This window comes from Marmota flaviventris, chromosome 15, assembly GCF_047511675.1.
Source record: "Marmota flaviventris isolate mMarFla1 chromosome 15, mMarFla1.hap1, whole genome shotgun sequence".
In the NCBI taxonomy this organism is placed as follows: domain Eukaryota; kingdom Metazoa; phylum Chordata; class Mammalia; order Rodentia; family Sciuridae; genus Marmota; species Marmota flaviventris.
The window spans coordinates 7,134,067-7,153,854 of NC_092512.1; the positions used below are offsets into that span (position 1 = coordinate 7,134,067).

General features: G+C 39.6%; 1 protein-coding gene across 1 annotated transcript in view; it reads right to left on the reverse strand.

Moving 5' to 3' along the window:
- Khdrbs3 (KH RNA binding domain containing, signal transduction associated 3) overlaps positions 1–19,788 on the reverse strand; it is a 169,509-nt gene that overhangs the window by 80,459 nt on the left and 69,262 nt on the right. Inside the window, exons 3-4 of the mRNA XM_027947253.2 lie at positions 8,174–8,290; positions 2,000–2,146 (exon numbers count right to left, since the gene is read on the reverse strand). Of these exons, the coding sequence (XP_027803054.1) occupies positions 2,000–2,146; positions 8,174–8,290 (264 nt within the window). The remainder of the gene's footprint in view (positions 1–1,999; positions 2,147–8,173; positions 8,291–19,788) is intronic.

The following is a 19,788-nucleotide window of genomic DNA, read 5'->3' on the forward strand; positions in this document are numbered from 1 at the left end:
TTATATATGGAAATACAAAGGAGCCAGAATATCCAAAACAAATTTGATACAGAAGAAAAAAGATGGAGAACATATACAAACTGGATTCCAGATTTACTAAAAGTATAAAGTAAACTATAACAAAAGCTACTGTAGAGCTGGGGATGGTGGTGCACTCCTGTAACCCCAGTGGCTCAGGAGGATGAGGCAGGAAGACCATAAATTTGAGGTCAGCCTGGGCACCTCAGCAAGACCCTGTCTCAAAATAAAATACGAAAGAATGAACTAGGAATGTAGCTCAGCAGTAGAGCACCTCTAGGTTAAATCCCCAGGCCTGAAAAAGAAAGAGTAGGCTGCTGTAGTAAGGATGGGAGGGTAAGTCAAAGGAACAGAAGTGAGTATCCAGAAATAAACCCTTACTTTATTTTTAGTTTATTTTCAATAATCGTACCAAGGCCATGCAGTGAGGGAAAAGATAGTCTTTACACTGTCTGGTGCTAGGACAATTGGATATCTATATGGAAAAACACAAATTTAGATCACAACCTCACACAATATACAAAAACAAAAAGTAACTCAAAAGAGACTATAGTTTCAAATGAAACAACACTATAAACCATTTAGAAGAAGGCTGCAGAAAACCTTTGCGATCTTGAGTTAGACAAAGACTTATTTTGGCCAGCCCAGATTCACGGTAGGGAAATCAGACCCCATGTCTTGGTGGAAGACTGCAAAGGTCATAGGATGGAAGGTTTATTGTAGACAGCTCTGCCACCTCTTTCCCAGGAAGGTCACAGTCTTGCCATAGTTGTGTTTTACAGTCATTTATATGAACACATGATTCATGCCTCTCTCTCATCACACACTAAACTCTATCAGGGCAGAGATCAGATCATGTCTTTATCAGTTCACATGTGTCTACCACAGAGTAAGCACTGTTCATAAACTAAATGAAGAAATAAGCTGTCATATTTGCTTGTGGGAACTAGACAGAATAATCATTTTCAGGTTCCAGGTTATTAAATAACGGAACTTCATATCATGGCCTTCTGAAAACAATCAGGACTTAAAACAGTCTTCCTCTATAAATGCAATCCTTCTTTTCCTCACAAATGGCATCATCACAATTCATACGCCTCAGTGCATAAGTCAATCTATCAGCTCAGGATCACTGAGGACCCAGTCCAACCCAGTAAGCTGTTCAGCAGATGTGTCAAGCTTTTCCAAAATAAATTTCTGGAGAGACAAAATGTCAAATGCTCTAGTTTTGTGGAGGTTTTTTCTGTTTTGTTTTTTAATCATGAGCATGCAAATTACACAAAAGTTCTCTTCATCACTGAGATACAAATCACATGAAAGACTTACATTAACTTTTGCAACAAAGGTAGAGATGTATTCTCTTTAATGAATGACTTTTCTAGCAATGTGAGGGTGTCTGAGGGTTAAAACAGACTACCAGTTGTTCACAGGAGAGGAAATGCCTGGCCAAAGGCAGCTACACATGTGCACAGTGTGCTTGCCATCTGCTCACTGCGGTCACATCTGTCATCATATTTGCCATGTGCTGGCATTATCTGTGGGTGTTTCCGCCTCCCCTAAACTACATATTCCTTGAGTGCAGAGGCTACTTTTATTCATGTTTACAGGCCCAACACCAGCACAAGGCTATGTTGTGGAAGGCACCAATGGAACTGGGAAGAACAGTGCCCTTGGGAGGTGGTCTCAGGGTCATATAAAAGCTTACAGCTTGGAGTGGTTAACCCTGAACTAGTGGCTGTGCTCTTCACACTCTGCAGCCATATAAACCTAGCAGTGCTGTTCTCTCAAATGCCCTAGCCCACATATAAAGAAGAGAGAATCCCAAGTAATTCACAAAGGCACCTACTTGACATGACCAGTTTGAAGCTTTTTAACAGATAAAGAGCAATGCAAATAACAACCACTGGCAAGAATTATCAAGGACTATAATAAAGAAACAACTTTAAAGTACCAGTTAACCATCAATAAGATTTGTACTAACAGGAATGAGGAACTTTTTGATTTCTTCCAAGGCATGGCCCATCCGGGCATAGGCTTCTGCTGGTGGGGCAAAGACTTCAATAAGGACATGGAGATCATCATTGAGGTGGAAGTACTTTGCTTCTCCACTTTTCCTCAATTCTTCTTCCTGAAGAAAGAATATCAGGTTTAAAAATGTGTCATTATAAGAAAAGGAAAAAAAAGATGAAAACTCCCCAAAGCTTATCAGAACGTGGCTGTCACAGAAGATTCACTTAATAGCAAACACTGTCCCCAAGACAGAACCTTTACATTGCAAATCTGATCCTGCCACCCCAGGACCCACCCCAGGCCTTCTTCGTGTTCTTCAACCTGGCTGGACTCCCACTCCCTTCCACCCTGGCTGTGCTCTGTGCCCCACAGCATCTCAAAGCCTTAATGTTTCTTCATTCTTTTCTTCCTCCCCTCCCTAGAAGGTGATATCTATGGGACAGAAACCATGACTGATTGTCTGATGATGAATTTCTCATGTCTAGAAAAGTGTATAGAACCAGGAGGTGTTCAACAAGTGTTTGCTGAGCGAATGGCTAAACATCATCATTCATTCTGAATTCATGTGCACATTCATCTCCATGCCAGGCACGATGAGAATAAAATAGTAAAATGTATGAAATGCAATTTTATACTAAGACAAGGTTTGAAAACTTTTAAAATTTTATACAATTATGAGAATATTTGCTTAAATTTTTGTTTACATAATGAAGTTCAAGGAATATTAAGGTGGAGGAACAGCTGTTTAAGGGACTACTGATTTGGTTCCATTACCCACCTTTTCCTAACTGTCTATTACAGTTCCTGATTCAAGAATTACACTTCCAGATTTCTAGAATCTGTGTCTTCCATTAGTCTTTCTTTAGAGTATCTTCTTTTTCAAAAAATCTATCCCATAAGAGAATCCCAGGAGTTCCTGCAACAGTTCCTTTTAATTCCAACAGGAGCTCAGGGGCCAATGATGCAAATGCTAGAGGAACATGATTTCATCCCTTGATTCTGCCCTTTAAGGTTTTAACTTTGCTTAACTAATTTAAATTATTATGAAGAAAACAAAGATTAAAAACTAGAATATGAAAAGGACATGAGATTTAATCAGATGCTCCTGAATCTTTGCTATCCTGGTCACCAGCTAGGTGAGGTTAGACAGATTATATGTGATCCCACACCTAATTCACAAAATGAGTTTGGTGGTGGTAACACTTGTACATCAATGTAGAGCCATTGAGAACACAAGGGATACCATTATATAAACGCCTGTAGAAAGAAGATAGTGTGTCTACTGTCTAGTACATTGCATAATATACAGTGGGCACTCATTCATTCTAGTTTCCTTCCCATTTTATGGAAAGTGAATTAGAAGTTGAAAAAAAATGGAGAATAAATATAAGCTACCATAATATTCAAAACACTTCCTTGGAAATTTGTCTTCAGTTTTATGAAGAGCCTATTCTTTTATGTCAACTCTTGGTTGTTTTAATCAGAACATTCCAAACATTTGACCAGAAACTCTTCTGTTTCATAACTGCAACTTTAAAACTTGGATTCTGTCCACTGCAGTTCATTTCTCCTAGCACAAACTTCTGGGAAAAAAAAAATTTATCTTTTCCTAATATGATAGCAAAAAATGATTTAATTAGAGATTATAATTGTTGGTTTTATATTCTCCTTTTTGTCACACACTCAAGCTGTAACAGGAAGGATGTCTTAAAACTATATTCATTCCTCAATCCCACAGTAAAGAGTTCTCACAGACCATTCTGTGGACAGAAAACAGGGTATTGTTTGGGGAAGAACACAGACTCTGTAAAGACCTGCATTTAAAGCCCCAATACATCATTTACTGTATGATGCTGGTCAGTCACTTTATCCTCATCTTACAGGAGTGACTTTAAATGGGGGTAAGCATAGTGTAGTATCTATCTCACAGGGTTGTTAAAGTAAGGAGTAAACACACACAAAAAAAACCCCTGAGAATCCTGCCTAGCAGATCAGCCTCCAGTAAGTGGACATGGAGAAGTACAGCAGTGATGTGGGCAGAACATCCAGCAGGATGCTTGGCACAGACAGAATCCCAACAGATCCCAGCACTGCTGTGCTCTCAGGCTACACAGTCAGCTGAAGTCTGTCCATTGAGACTCATACGATTTTTATCAATGTAGCAAATAAAAGAGGAAAATGAATTAAGTTCTGCTTAGACTTTTTAAAATAGTGATCACTCTGATAATATAAAGGGATGAGATACTTTAGAATGAGATTTTGATAGTAATGTGATTCGCATTAGAAATAAACATATTATTAAGTGAATTTAATTTCTGCAGATGAAAATTAAACCAGTAAAAAGGACCAACTGAAATCAATATTGAAGAGTCTAAGCAGTAAGTATCTCATTATAATATAGCAGACGGAATACTGGTAATATCCATTTAAGTAGTACACCTGTTACTTAAGCTGTCACCTGTGGTCATATTCAGTGAAATGCTTTCAAAGGTTGGAATAATGTGCAACCGTAGAGTGTGACAGGCCAGAGGAAAAAGTGCTGGGGTGGAGTGAAGTGGGATGTTTCTTTCTGTATTCAAGAGTTTAAAGGAAGAAATGAGAGACTTGGGCTTGCTATGATTTGGATCTTAAGTGTCCCCAAAAGCCTGTGCATCCAAGACTTAGTGTCCAGGGAGACGCTACTGAGAAGCAGTGGAACCTTCAGGAGGTGGGCCTGGTTGGACACCATCAGGTCACTGTGTGTATGCATGAAGGACAGAAGAGAACACAGTCCCTTCGACTCTGTTTTCCTGGCCACGAGGTGAGTGGTTTTTCTCTGCTACCACCTCTAGTCATGATGTGTGTCTGGTCACAGAGCCCAAATGAACAGGGCCAATCATGGACTGTGAACCCAAAATAAACTTTTCCTATTTTTAAGTTGATAATTTAAAATATTTGCTATAGTGATGGAAAACTGACTACTACAGGGCTTTATTTTATCATTCTAAGATCAGGAAAATCCTAGAAGGTCTTAGTACTCATAGCTGAAGGCTGATGGAGCCCTCCTTGTAGAGTCCAATCTTGTGTAATGTGAAAGACGACACAGGGACCAGTCTCTTCTCTTCTGTGAGATTAGATCATCCAAAGCCTAAGACCCCACAGAGCTCCACACAGCAGAAGCGTTTCTGGTAAGGCTCTTCCTACACTGCCTGAACAGAAGGGACAGTCCCTGAAGGGAGAGGGCCATTCCCATGCTTCATTCCCACTACTCCTTACCACCTCCTGGCCTGCAATAAGCTCCTACCTACCATACTCTTGCTCCATGGTTCCAGAAAAGAATAACTGAGTTAAATCCAGAACCACTAGATGTGGTACTAGTAACTGCCACATCTCCTAGTGAGTGACACTTCTTCCTAGTCTTCCCAACAAGGTTCTGAAACTTTTTACTAGAGTAAGTATATAATGAGAATAAATAGACAGTGTGAGTACTAACAGAACTGAGTCTGACCAAATGCTGCTTCACCAAGGGCCACAAGTCAGAGTGGGGAGTGTGAAGTCAAGAGACATGGATTTCTGGTCCTGGTCATTGACAGTGGGCAGAGTTGACTGTAAATCCACAATATATGCTATTCCTCTAGTTGCTGGGTGTCTTGATGGAGTTAAGAATGATCAGCTAATGGAATCCTCCTTTTGATCTGGTGACCCATGTGGTCAAAAACACAGAAATGAAGGGATTAACGAATGAGTGATAAGTGATGTGGAAAAGAGGTCCAATGTGTAAAAACAGAGTGTCCCAAGCAGATGCAGAGCTGGTCCTCAGTGACCACATACTCTAGAGGACTCACTTGGCATATGCTCAAGTGTTTCACTTTCGATCCATCTCAGTACTGTTCAGAGTATTCATAAACAAAGGGACCACAGAGACAGGGATAGTGTTTATATACTATTTCACTACCAACTCTCTTTTTAAGGATGACTGGCTACTGACATTACTGAGTGCTCTATATGCCAACAGCACAGAAGAGCCACAAGCCCTTGATATGACAACATAATTGAAAGGACCACTAAATCCTGACAGCAAGCTGAAAATGTTTAGGGTCCCCTTTGTATGGGAATAGCCAGGTACTAACTGTAAATTGGACCTACAATCTAGATAAAGATTTGCCTCCCTCACTTCACACAAAATACTGCTTCTGACACAGATCTCCCTCAACAACAAAAATGTGGAACAATGGACTCCCAGGTCTGTGGGCTTCACTGCTCATGTCATATACTCATGACCAGACGGCCTCACTGAGAACTGAATCAGGGCACCAGCAAGTGTGGAGTGTTTTCCTATAAGACATACACAATTTCTCATAAACTGGCCAAAATATGGTTACGTTTTCTCCTACTGCAACAAAAGATGATTTAGGGGGATTGCAGTACCATCATTCAGGACAGCAAGGCCCAGTGAATAGTGAAGAAAGCTTAGGCACGCATTAGGATCATTCCAAACAATTTTTTATTTTTTTAGTTTCTACCCTAAATATGTCTGGGAATCTCTACTTTTTTTCCCCCTAAAATCTTGAGAAGTTTAATGAGGTAGAAGTTTAACAATAGTGAAAACACTCTCCTTATGAATCTACAAACTATTGGTCATTTCCTTGAATTGTTAATTTTTTTAATTTTTAATTTTAATTTGTTCTACATGATAACAGAATGCATTTCAATTCATGTTACAGATAATGAGCACAATTTTCATATCTCTGGTTGTACACGAAGTAGAGTCACATCCTTGGTGTCTTCATACATGTACTTAGGGTACATGTATGGCCTTCACATTCCAGAGTCTTTCCTATCCCTACACCTGCTCCCTTCTCTTCTCTCTCCCTTTCCCCTTTGCCCTATCTAGAGTTCATTAAACTGTTTTCCCATGGGTCTGACACATTTTCCATTACTGTGGTGGAAAAACTGGCATAATGGAGTCAGAAGAACATGGTTTTATTACCTGTGAGGCAAATAATATAATGAATGTCTCTGATTAAGCTAGATAATAACTTGAGTTCTCTTTGTTTTTTTTTATATGTGAAATAAGAAAAATGTTGTCTTCTTATATTTTTTCCCAAAGCAAGCAAAGGCTGATATATATAAAATGTCTCATGCTGTGCCTGACCCTCAGTGGCTGTTCAAAAAGCATATAGTGGCTGTAGTTATTATAAAAACTATTACTTTAGATGGACTTTGTGTGTGTGTGTGTGTGTGAAGAGACTGGATTTCATCTAAAAACCTTTCACATCTAATTCTCTCATTGCCTGACATTTCATGGTAGGTGATCGTGGAATGTGGATTTGGTTCTTGGTAATATAAATCTTTTAATCAGAAGAAAACAAGTGACAAGAGAGATCAATGTAAGTGGCACAGATTATGGTCTGTGGAAATATCTTTCAAATTTTTAAGAAAGCGATCAATAAAAATAACTCAGTAACTTTTAGCTTGTTGAGAACAATTATGTTTTAGAATAGTAAACAATAATAGAAACATTTCAAATCAATTTTAATAACTTCATAAAATACATAGGATATCAATTAAAGGTCAAAAAGAAAAAAGAAAGCTATATACACTATAAACTCAACTATACTTAACTAAACTCATGCATTATTTAACCCAGGGGTAAATTCTTAGAAATGCATGGTTAGGCTTTTTCCTTATGCAAATGCACAAAGACAACCACAATATCACTAGGGAATATAATCTCATAGGACCACTGTCACATGTGTGGTTCATCATTGACAAAACATCATTATGCAGTACATGACTGTGAAAAAGTCCTAAAGGAACTAGTCTAAGCTGCAGTGATGGAGAGACCACAGGTAACATTTATTTCTCTTCCTGGTAATTCTAGTACTATCATACTACCTACAAGGTGACATAGTACTCTTGAATAAAAAAAGAAAAAAGCATTACCATTGTTACAAATACAGGTTTAAGATACCACCTATTTTTAAATTGGTCAGAGTGACTTCACTTTCTAAAGAGCATCACAAATCACCTCACATAAAATTTTCATATAGCTCCAGCTGAGACCCCTGGTTAGCTATTGCAGACCAGGTATTAACACGATGGATGATCTAAAGGCCCGGGACACCTGCCCAGGAAAGTGGCCACTGTGTATGATGCGCATTACCTTTGACTTGTCTCTCATGGAGCCTTTTCCCAGGATGGACATTTTTGTCAAAGTTTCTTCTTGTAAACGCTTCAGAGAATTGCCACGAGGACCCAAAAGTTTCCCCACAAAGTTGAACTAGGAAAAACAAATCAACCAACCATATTTGTAACATTCATATCTTAAAGCAATTACCAAACTTGAACATGAGGAAACACTATATAGTATGTGACATATCACTCATTAATAACCAGTACTTACTTCCTGCTATGTGCATCATACTGTGAGGTTTTCCACAAACCATATAAAGTGGTACTGAAAACTGTAAAATTTTAAGAGAGATAATTTATGCCCATCGCTTTAAGTGATGCCTTTATTTCATAAATTGTGAATGGACTTAATTCCCCAGAATTTCTGAATCACTATCCTGACTATCAGAGATGAACAGTGCTGGGAATGCAGATGAAGAAAATGATATCAGATTCACTGTGATATGCACTAGCCTGGTCACTATATAAATTCAGTTATCCAGTCAATGTGTGGACGGATCTAGATGAGTTCTTAGGCATTCAGTGGCAACAGAAGCTTTACAACAAAATCCATTAATCTCTTCCAAAATAACTAGATATGAGAAGGTGGGCGATTTATTCAACATAGATGCCTACAGTTTACTTAACAAGCAGAGTAGAAATAAATTAAGAGGATGACCTCTGAGGTTAAAATGTCATGCCTTAAAACTGGCTTTTCCACTTACCAGCTAAGTAACCCTGGGCAAGCCACCTAAACCTGTCTGTGTCAGTTCCCTCATGGGTAATATAGGAATGACAACAAGACTGACTTATCTTCCTAGGGCTGTTCTGAGGACTAAGTGTGCCGATATCAATCAACCAATTTCCCTTAGAACAATACTTGGCAGATAAATACATGCTGAATGATAAATGAACTTACTGTTTTGAATATACCAGGGATTTAACCGAGGGGTGCTTTACCACTGAGGCACAGTCCTAGCCCTTTTTATTTTTATTTTTTTTAATTTTGAGACAGGGTCTTGCTAAGTTTCTTAGGGCCTCACTAAGAGGCTGGCCATGAGCTTGCAATCCTCCTGTCTCAGCCTCTAGAGTTGCTAGGATTATAGGCATGAGTCACCACACCCAGCTTTAATCAATATACCTTGAATAAAATAATTTTTATTAGGAATTACATAAAAATGTTAAATACTTTACTATAATCAAGGTAAATCACAAATGCTTCTGGCTCCCAAATAGAAACTCAATCTGTTTATCAGGAGAAAACTGTTCCTGTTGCAAGATTCTTGATTGTAAACTCAAATACAGTTGCCACTTCTTCAATGATCTATGCCACTGTTGTGTTTTGCTGTTTTTTAAAAAATAGTTCCCCAGTTTATCTAATTATGACACTTGAAATAATTTTCTTAAAATTAATTAATACTTTAAAAAATCAAAATGCTATTTTTCCTTACCTACTTTTAGTTTTTTTTTATTTTCAACCAAAATTCAAATATATATTTTTAACCTTCACATAAAAATATTTTTTTTGCCCCTTTCAATGCTTTATTCACTCAATTACTCAATACAATTTTACTCTATAGGTTCTTTTTATTTCTTTTTATCATTAGTTGTTCAAAACATTACATAGCTCTTGACATATCATCTTTCATACATTTGATTCAAGTGGATTATGAACTCCCATTTTTACCCCGTATATAGATTGCAGAATCACATTGGTTACACATCCACGTTTTTACATACTGCCATACTAGTGTCTGTTGTATTCTGCTGCCCTTCCTATCCTCTACTATCCCCCCTGCCCTCCCCTCCCCTCCCATCTTCTCTCTCTACCCATCTACTGTAGTTTATTTCTCTCTTGTTTTTTTCCTCTTTCCCCTCACTTCCTCACACTTCAGATAGAGCCCTAATATCCAGAGTATACAAAGAACTCAAAAAATTAAACAATAAGATAACAAATAACCCAATCAACAAATGGGCCAAGGACCTGAACAGACACTTCTCAGAGGAGGATATACAATCAATATACAGTACATGAAAAAATGCTCACCATCTCTAGCAGTCAGAGAAATGCAAATCAAAACCACCCTAAGATACCATCTCACTCCAGTAAGATTGGCAGCCATTATGAAGTCAAACAACAAGAAGTGCTGGCGAGGATATGGGGAAAAGGGTACTCTTGTACATTGCTGGTGGGACTGAAAATTGGTGCGGCCAATTTGGAAAGCAGTATGGAGATTCCTGGGAAAGCTGGGAATGGAACCACCATTTGACCCAGCTATTGCCCTTCTTGGACTATTCCCTGAAGACCTTAAAATAGTGTGCTATAGGGATACTGCTACATCGATGTTCATAGCAGCACAATTTACAATAGCTAGACTGTGGAACCAACCTAGATGCCCTTCAATAGATGAATGGATAAAAAAAAAAAAATGTGGCATTTACACACAATGGAGTATTACTCAACACTAAAAAATGACGAAATCATGGCATTTGCAGGGAAATGGATGGCATTAGAGCAGATTATGCTAAGTGAAGCCAGCCAATCCCTAAAAAACAAATGTCAAATGTCTTCTTTGATATAAGGAGGGCAACTAAGAACAGAGCAGGGAGGAAGAGCATGAGAAGAAGATCACCATTAAACAGGGATGAGAGGGGGGAGGGAAAGGGAGAGAGAAGGGAAATTGCATGGTAATGCAAGGAGACCCTCATTGTTATAAAAATATTCTTTGCTTTTCATTATTTAAATATGCTTCTATGTCAACGTTAAACTCCACAGAGTTTATAAACTCAAGAGCTACTAGAAGGTGTGTGTCAGGTGGGCAGTGTCCTCACCCACCCACCCATCTTATTCTTGCTTCCCATCTCCTCTGCTTCATCTCTCTGGCACTTACATTATGTAGATACTAGACCTCCCGAGTTAGATCTCTAAGTTTCTCTCTTATTTTTCCTGATTCTATTTTATTTTCTGGAAGATTTGACTCCATTTCTTATATATCTACAGATTCTCTCATTTCTACAATCAAATGTTAAAGCAATAGTAGGACTTTGCTGCCATTGCTTCCTTTTATGGTATTTTATTTTTATTTTGCAGGAAAAAAAATAGAACTTCTTTTCTTTCTGCAGATGTTAATGTCAGGGCCCCTCTATGCCTTGGAATTTACAGAATGTGCTTCTTCCTTTGGATTCCTTCCTTCCTCCGATTGAGAGTTGGCTCCTTATACCTTCTGTACTGTCCTGGAATGTTGGGTGATCCTCTCCTTCATTCTGTTGGAACACACGGAGGCTCTAAAATGCTGACTGGGTTCTGCTGTCATCCACAGGGCTGACAACTGGTAGACTACACTGTGAATGTGCAAACCCATTTTTTCATCAAGAGCTGCTCAAATTCAGTATCTACACTTCCCTGTCCTGGATAATGCATTTCACTGAAGGGAATCCCCCAGTCTTCTGAGAGGAGGCATTTACCTGGCTGCCAGATCCTGGGAAGCCATCCTTCAGCATGCAAGCTATTAAGGATGCAATCCCCCTGCACTCTACGTGACATCTCATCTAAGCCCTCTGTCCTATTAGGGTGGAAGACTTCTCTTCCTCGACCTCTTCAGGAAACCCACTCTGTCCTTTACTAGGGTGTGGAAAGGCAGACAACTGGCTTCAGAGATGGGAAAATGTCTGGCAGTACTTCTTGTTCCAGTGCTATCCTCTAAATCCACCTTATAGACTGAAATCTAAAGCTCCTGAGTCTCTGCAAAGTTCCCCCAAACAGGGAGCATGCTGTGGCTGCGCATGGCAAGCTGAGGGCACCCAGTTCTCTATCATTTTGAGACGTGACCATCTACCACAGGTTTGCAGGTACCAAAATTTTACTGACATTATCTTTTGTTGTCTCACTCGTCCTTTCTATCTTCATAGATTCATCTTTTTTATTCATTTATATTAATTTTAGAAGGTTCAAGAATGGAGTAAAAATAAATTTCTGTGATTATACAGTCATATTCACATTATGTCCTAAATGGCCTAACTTTATTAACTGATAAAAATTAAGAGGCATTAGAAAACATTCAGTCTACACATCTAAGTTGATAATGAAGAAACTGGTATATACAAAACAGTATGATTTGATCCAGGTAACTTGAAAAAACATAGGATTCTGGGTGAACATACAAAAATCAGTAAACATGATATACCACATCAACAGAATGAAGGATAGAGCCCTATGGCCATCTCAAAGATGCAGAAAGGCATTCAATGAAATTCAACATTCTTCATGATAAAATCACTGAAGAAACCAGGTGCAGGAAGATTATCTCTCAGCGTAACAGAGGCCATGCATAAGAAGCTAACCTTACACTGGATTGAAAAAAAAGCTAAACACTTTCTCTCTAAGATCTGGAATAAGACAAGGAGGTTCACTTTCGCCACTTTCATTTAACATTGCATGAAAATCCTAGCCAGAGCAACAAGGCAAGAGAAAGAAAGAGTCAAACTGCCACTGTTTGTAAATGACATGATCTTATGGAGCAAATCCCAAAGAATCCACCAAAAAACTATTAGAATGAAAAGGATTTAGCAAAGTTGTAGGACACAAAACCACTATACAAAAATCAGTAGCATTGCCATAAGCCAACAGCCAATTATCTGAGATAGAAATCAAGAAAGTAATCTCATTTATAATAGGTACAATAAATAAATAAAATTCCTAAGAATGAATTTGATCAAAGAAGTGAATGATCTCTATAATGAAATTACAAAACATTGATGAAAGAAACTGTAGAAGGCACATAAAACCAAAAGTTCATCCTGTTTATGGATTGGAAGAAACCATATTGTTAAAATGTCCGTAGCACCAGAGCAATCTACAGATTCAGTGCAATCCCTGTTAAAACACCAATGACATTCTGCACAGAAAAAGGAAAAAAAAATCCCAAAACTTGTATGAAACTTCAAAAATCCCCAAATAGCCAAACAGCCAAAGCCATCTTGAGCAAAAAGAACAAAAGCATGATGTATGACATTACCGCCTTCAAAATTTACTACAAAGCTATAGTAATCCAACAGCATGGCTATGGCATAAAGGCAGAAATAGGAACAAAGTGAACAGAATAGTGAGGCTAGCAGTAAACCCACATCTCCAGCCAGCTGGTCTTCACCAAGGTGCAAACCCCACCCAACAGAGGAAGGACGGTCTTTCTAATAATCGGTGCTGGGAAAGTTGGGTATCTAGCTGCAGAAGGAAGAAACTAGACCCCTAACCTTTACAGCTACAAAACCAACTCAGATGGACTAAAGACTGGAGTGGAAGACCTGGAACTCAGACAGCATTACATGAAAACAAGGAAAAGCTTCAGGACGTTTAAATGGGCACAGGAAACAAAGCAAAATACCAAATGGGATTATATCAGAAACCTTCTGCAGAGTAAGGAAAACGATGATCGATAATCAGAATGCAGAGACAAACTAAAGAATTGGAGAAAATATTTGCAAACTATATTTCTGATAAGGGTTAATACCCAGAATATATAAGGAACTCAAGAAACTCAATGGCAAAAACACCTGATTAGAAAATATTTCTTAAAAAAAAAAAAACATAAAAATGGCTAATAAGAAAATGAAAAAAATTTCAACATCACTAATCAAAGTCAAATTAACCCACTTTGGTAAGAATAACACTGCATACTGTTGGTGGAAATGCAAACTGGTACAGCCACGGGTACTGAGGGTTCTTAAAATGCTGAAAATAAACCACATAAGATTCCCTACTGGTTCATATCCAAAGGAAATGAAATCAGTATACAGAAAAGACATGTGTGCTTCCATGTTCACTGAAGCACTGTTCACGACAACCCAAGTGTGCATCAACTGATGAGTGGATAAATGTGGCGCATTTATGCAAAGGGACACCAATGAGCCCTCACAAAGAAGGAAACGCCAAAACATCCATGTTTTGTCAACATGGATGGAAAGAAGTACATTTTGTTAGGTAAAACAAGCCAGGAACAGAAAGACAATGCTTCATGTGGTCACTACTGAGGAACAAAGGCCAAGGGATGGGAAAGGTTTATTATTTACTGGTATTAAGTTAAGAACAAGACTATTTGATTTTTTTTTTTCTATCAGGGATTGAAACCAGTGGTGCTTAACCACTGAGCCATATCCCCAGCACTTTTCTATATTTTATTTGAATATAGGGTGTAATTGACCTGCGTAGGGCCTTGCTAAGTTCCTGAAGCTGGCTTTGAACTCACAATCTTCCTGCTTCAGATTCCCGAGCAGCTGGGAGTATAGGTATGTGACACACAATGCACCTGGTGTGATGCATGTTTACAATAAAGGATATTTTGTTTTTAACCATAAACAAACAATAAGTGTTTGAGGAGATATATTTAATCTGACTTGAATATTATACAATGTATACATGTATCAATGTATCACCTGGTACCACCCCATTAATACATACAACTGTTAGGTTTTTACTACGGACAAATAAATTAATTTTTAAAAATACCTTTCAAGAATTGATTGTCCTCCAGTTTGGGCCATTATCAAGATGTCTACAAAAGTTTTGATGAATAAAGTTATATACTGATGGAGCAGAGAGTAGGGAGAACATTGGGCTAAGTATAAAAATAATGATGAGTCAACTGTATTTCATTCGTTGCTGTAATAAATGTTTTACATAATAAAAAAGCCATAGGATTCTATGTATTAAAGACATAAAATCATTTTATATGATTTTATAAACCCTTAGGATTTCTTTCTTCATTTAACTACTAGCCTTTGTTTACCAAAAAAAAACAAAAAACCCTAAATGAGAACTTCACTATCAGAAACATTAATGCTTTCTTTGTTCTTGACTCTACTCAACCCTACACTGTGTGTCAGCTGGAGCTCTCTAATCAGATTAACCCTCCTAAATCTCAGACCTTCAGTCTCCAGCACAGGGATCATGTATGTACCATGGGTGTTTGTTGAATGAACTAAGTAAGAAAATATATAAAAAATACCTACAAGAAGAGCCAGCAGATTATCAAAACTTAAAATGTAACAGACCAATGAATTTAACTACTGTGGACATGTGGAATTTTCTCTGAAGACACCACCTTATACTGAGCTGACTTCCCTCCATCCATAAAGCTACTTAGGGAGCCAGCACACCAACCAAAAGGGCCAGGCCCAAGCCACTCAGTGGGGCCAAGGACTCGATGTCTACTTGGACGCTTGGGATTCTGAGGCTCAGATTTTTATGTAATTTTTTTTATTAATATAAGACAGCAGAATGCATTACAATTCTTATGACACATATAGAGCACATTTTTTCATATCTCTGTTTGTATACATAGTATATTCACACTAATTTGTGTCTTCATACATGTACTCTGGATAGTAATGATCATCACTTTCCATCATCATTAATTACCCCATGCCCCTTCTTTTCCCCTCCCACCCCTCTGCCCTATCTAGAGTTCATCTAATCCTCCCATGCTCCCCCTCCCTACCACACTATGAATCAGCCTCCTTATATCAAAGAAAATATTTGGCATTTGGTTTTTGGGGATTGGCCAACTACACTTAGCATTATCTTCTCTAACTCCAACCATTTACCTGCAAATGCCATGATTTTATTCTCTTTTATTGCTGAGTAATATCGATTGTGTATATATGCCACATTTTTTTTTTTTTTATCCATTCATCTATTGAAGGGATCTTACTGTGCCCATGTCCTCTGAGCTGGGCCACACTGATGGCAATGTACTCAACTGCTCACTCATCCCTCAAGCTACAGGTTGCATCACCTCCCTTGGGCATTTGCGAATAAGTAAGTTTGTTTGGCTAACAACAACTGGGGTCGCTATTGGGATTTAGTGTACACCACGGCAAAGGCCTTGATGTCACGCATCAGAAATGATGAGCTGCCCTGCACAAGGGAGCAGGGCCCTGTATAAAATGCCAGCTGTGCCCATTGAGAAATTCTACTCCGCAGAAGACTCACCAATAAGGGTCACCTCCTATTAGATTGGAAGCTCTCACTACTGTCCTCTTGGTTCATAAGTTCAGTTCCTCAGTGGATTCTATAAAACACCCTAATATAGTTAAAAAAAAAAAAAGATTAAACTTGGTCTGTGAAGCAAGCCTATAAACCCAGTGACCTAAGAGGCTAAGGCAGGAGGCTTCCAAATTTGAAGGCAGCTTAATAAACTTAGCAAGACCCTGGAAATGGAGCTCAGTGACAGAGAGCAGCAGGGTATAATCGCCAATACTGCAAAACAAAGGAACATCTAAAACCAAAAACCAAACTAACAAAAAACCTTGAGAATAAAAAACTTTACAAAATCCCTTGAGGTAGCCACAGTCAGCATTCTCAAGAAAAGTCATAAGCAATAGTTGGACCAAGAGAATATTCTAAACTCTTTAGATGTCCTCTCCCCAGCCATGGGTCCTGCAAGCCCTCCTCAGGGCCCGCTGCTGTGGACTTCTGAGCAAGTCGCTGGGATATGTTCTCCCTCTAACCAACGAGCATATAGTAGTTCCAGGGCTCAGTTTCACCACATTTACTGGTGTGGTGGCTTGTGAAAGCCATTAGACTCCAGGTTGCTGGGGAGATGAAAACATCAGGCAATGTGCTGAGTACCGTGACACTGCTGAATGTCACCTGAATTCGGTCTGTACTCGAGAACAGCAATGACGGTTCAGAGAGCTCTTTGTGTTCCTGGAAACAGCTTACTGCAAAAGACCTCTTCCCCAGATGATGGGACTCACAGCCATGGATTTACTCATGACAAGGCGAGACACAGACCCTCTAAATTCCTATTCTTTGTCCCACAGAAAAGTAGATACAGAAAAGGCTATATTCTGTGGCTTGACTAAACTTCAGTTTGGCTTCTCTGCCCAGTTCCCTGAACTATGATTTACCCACAACTTGAGCCAGTTGAAAAGCCCCTTGGAAAAAGGGCCAAGTTCAGGATAAAAGACTCTGACTGCTGCCGCATCCTGCCTCAGCTATCCATTCATCCCACCTGCCCACACCTGGCAGCCTCCTTCACTTCTCCCCATAAAAGCCCTGTCTGCTTGCCTCTGAGAGGTGCCCTATAGTCTCACCCCCAGTCAGGTCTCCCACTGTATTAACCTCCTTCTCCGAGTGCAGAGATCCTCTCTATGTTCTAGCAATAATCCTTTCAAATAAAGGCTCTCCTTATTTAATTCCAGATTTATATATTTGACAACTATATCTGCAAGATAGATTGTAACAACTTAATACATTTCAACATCCATTTTTATAAATAATTTCATGTGTCTAAGTAAATTCATCACTCCACTAGTCAATATGCATTTACTAATAATTTCATTGGTTCATCTGCATTGAAAGTGAAATGTTATCATTTCTAAGACCAATGGTTTTCTCCAGATGCCAATTACTAAACAATATAATCATACTCAACAAAACTAAAATTGTAAATAGAAAAATTTTTAAGTCATTACAAAAACGGCAAACTAACAACTATAAGCATATTTGAGTTTCACTACAAAATCAGACTGCCCTGTATATATAAGCAGTGATTGTGATATTTTTCATTGGCAAAGACCAAGTGCCTTTCTGAACTATTCTTAATTGAGCTAAACTCTATTTGTGGCTTGACAATGTTCCCTGGGGAACAATTAAGTTAAGCTGTCATTTCACAAACAACTCAACCCGAAGAACATGGCATGGTCTTCACTAAAAGGTTCCCCTTTCCCTTAACTGGGTGCTCATCAAAAAGCTGATAGTGGAACAAAGGGATGTTTTACTGATCTCTAACTCAACACCCAAGGCAACTTGTAACCCTCTCCACCCCAGCTTCAAATCTGTTCTTCCAGAGTTCAGCGGCCAGCAAAGGTGCCCTCCACACAGTAACTCATACCCAGACCAACATCCTCTCGGAGCAATGGCCTGGCCTTCCATGTTCATGGCTCTACTCTAACACCTGGCAGGAAGGCTACTAATTCATGCTCAATGTACTAACTGGTTTAAATCTTAACAATTTTACCTATGAATTATCACTAAAAATTATCCATTTTTCTCTTCCCTACACCACCACCCTAGTCCAGGCCACCATCTCCTTTCCGGCAGACCACTCTGGAGTCCTCTCTGCATCATTGCTGTCTCCTTCTATCAGCAGAGGTCTTTCTGAAACACGAGGCTGACCTTACTCTTGGCTTAGACCATGTCTGTCCTGCTATCTGATGTCCTGTTCTGGCGCTGAAGCCCTCCTGAGCAAGCTTGCTCACCTTCCAGTCACTGCTCCTGCCTCTGACTTAAGCCATTCCAGACTGTTTTCAGTTTTTCAAAACCACCCTGCTCCAGGAACAGACATTCAGTTCAGATGTAAAGGGCTGGAAAGAACGTCAAGTCACTCCCACCCTCAAAACAGTAAAACAAACAAACCAAAAAAGGCTGCATAGAATACAAATTAATGCTAAGTCCTAGGGCAAATACTAACCCCACATATCTCCAAAAGACATCTTGCGGGGCTAGCATGAAAGCATGAAGTCCTAAAGGCCCTGAATTAGGAGGGCTGCACCATTTTTAAGGTGTTCTCTGCAGGACTCCCTTGAGCTGCAGATGCTCCCAGGGAAGATCAGGAAGCATCCTGAAACCCCTCCCTGTGAGCGGGTGGGCCAGAGGAAAGCACCACTGCTGATGCTCCCCTGGACTCATCCATTCTGCCTCCCTCCTGAAAAAAATAAAATAAAAAGCCTTAGTCTACAAAAGCAACAACTGCTTCATTTTATTCTTTGTAATATTAACAAATTCAGCAGAACTCTCCTCAGGCCAGTGCACAGCCCTCAGCAAGTGTCATTACAGCCCCAGGGGGAATATGCTCTAGGTGCTGAGTAGAGACAAAGGCAAGAACTTGTTCTTAGGACCTATGAGAGCTACAGTGAGAGGAGGCAGATGATAAGTAAAACGTGCTTTGCAGTAACAATGCCTGCTAACTAGAGAAGGGAAGCAACAACAGAGTGCAGGACCCCCGGACTGCAGGGACAGTTACAGAAAGCTGGCCTCTGTGAGGCTATCGGGAGTGGTGCCCATGCCAGGACCTGGAAACAGAGTTTCCCTGCAAGGTGAAGGCAAAAGCCCTCCACACAGAGGACCTTCTGAGAAACACAGTGACAAGGCTGGACTGAGTGGAGGAGGAGAACAGAGGAACAGAGACCAGGGAAGAGCAAGAGGCACACACCCAGGGGGCTGCGTGGCACCAGGGTCAGTCTGGATTAAAACACAGATGCAGGGCAGGTGGCTTCACTCTCTTTGTATTTGGTCACAGCTTATATGTTCCACATTGATATGAATTTTAACAATGGCAGAAATTTACATTAAAAAAAGAACAATATCAATTGCTTAAGTTCATGTGCAGCTCCTTCCCTACAGCGCCCTCCCCATCAGACTGCCCTGAGACCTTCTCCAGACACCTCTGCTCACATTCTGAACCTGCACTCACTGTCCTCTGCTGCATTTCTCTTTTGGAGAAAAAAGAAGAGGGCAGGATGGTTGTGTCTGTCCCAGGAAACAGCCAGGAGAGGTGCCTAGGACCCACAAGCTGGAGCACTGGGAGTTCCACAAGGCAGACCTGC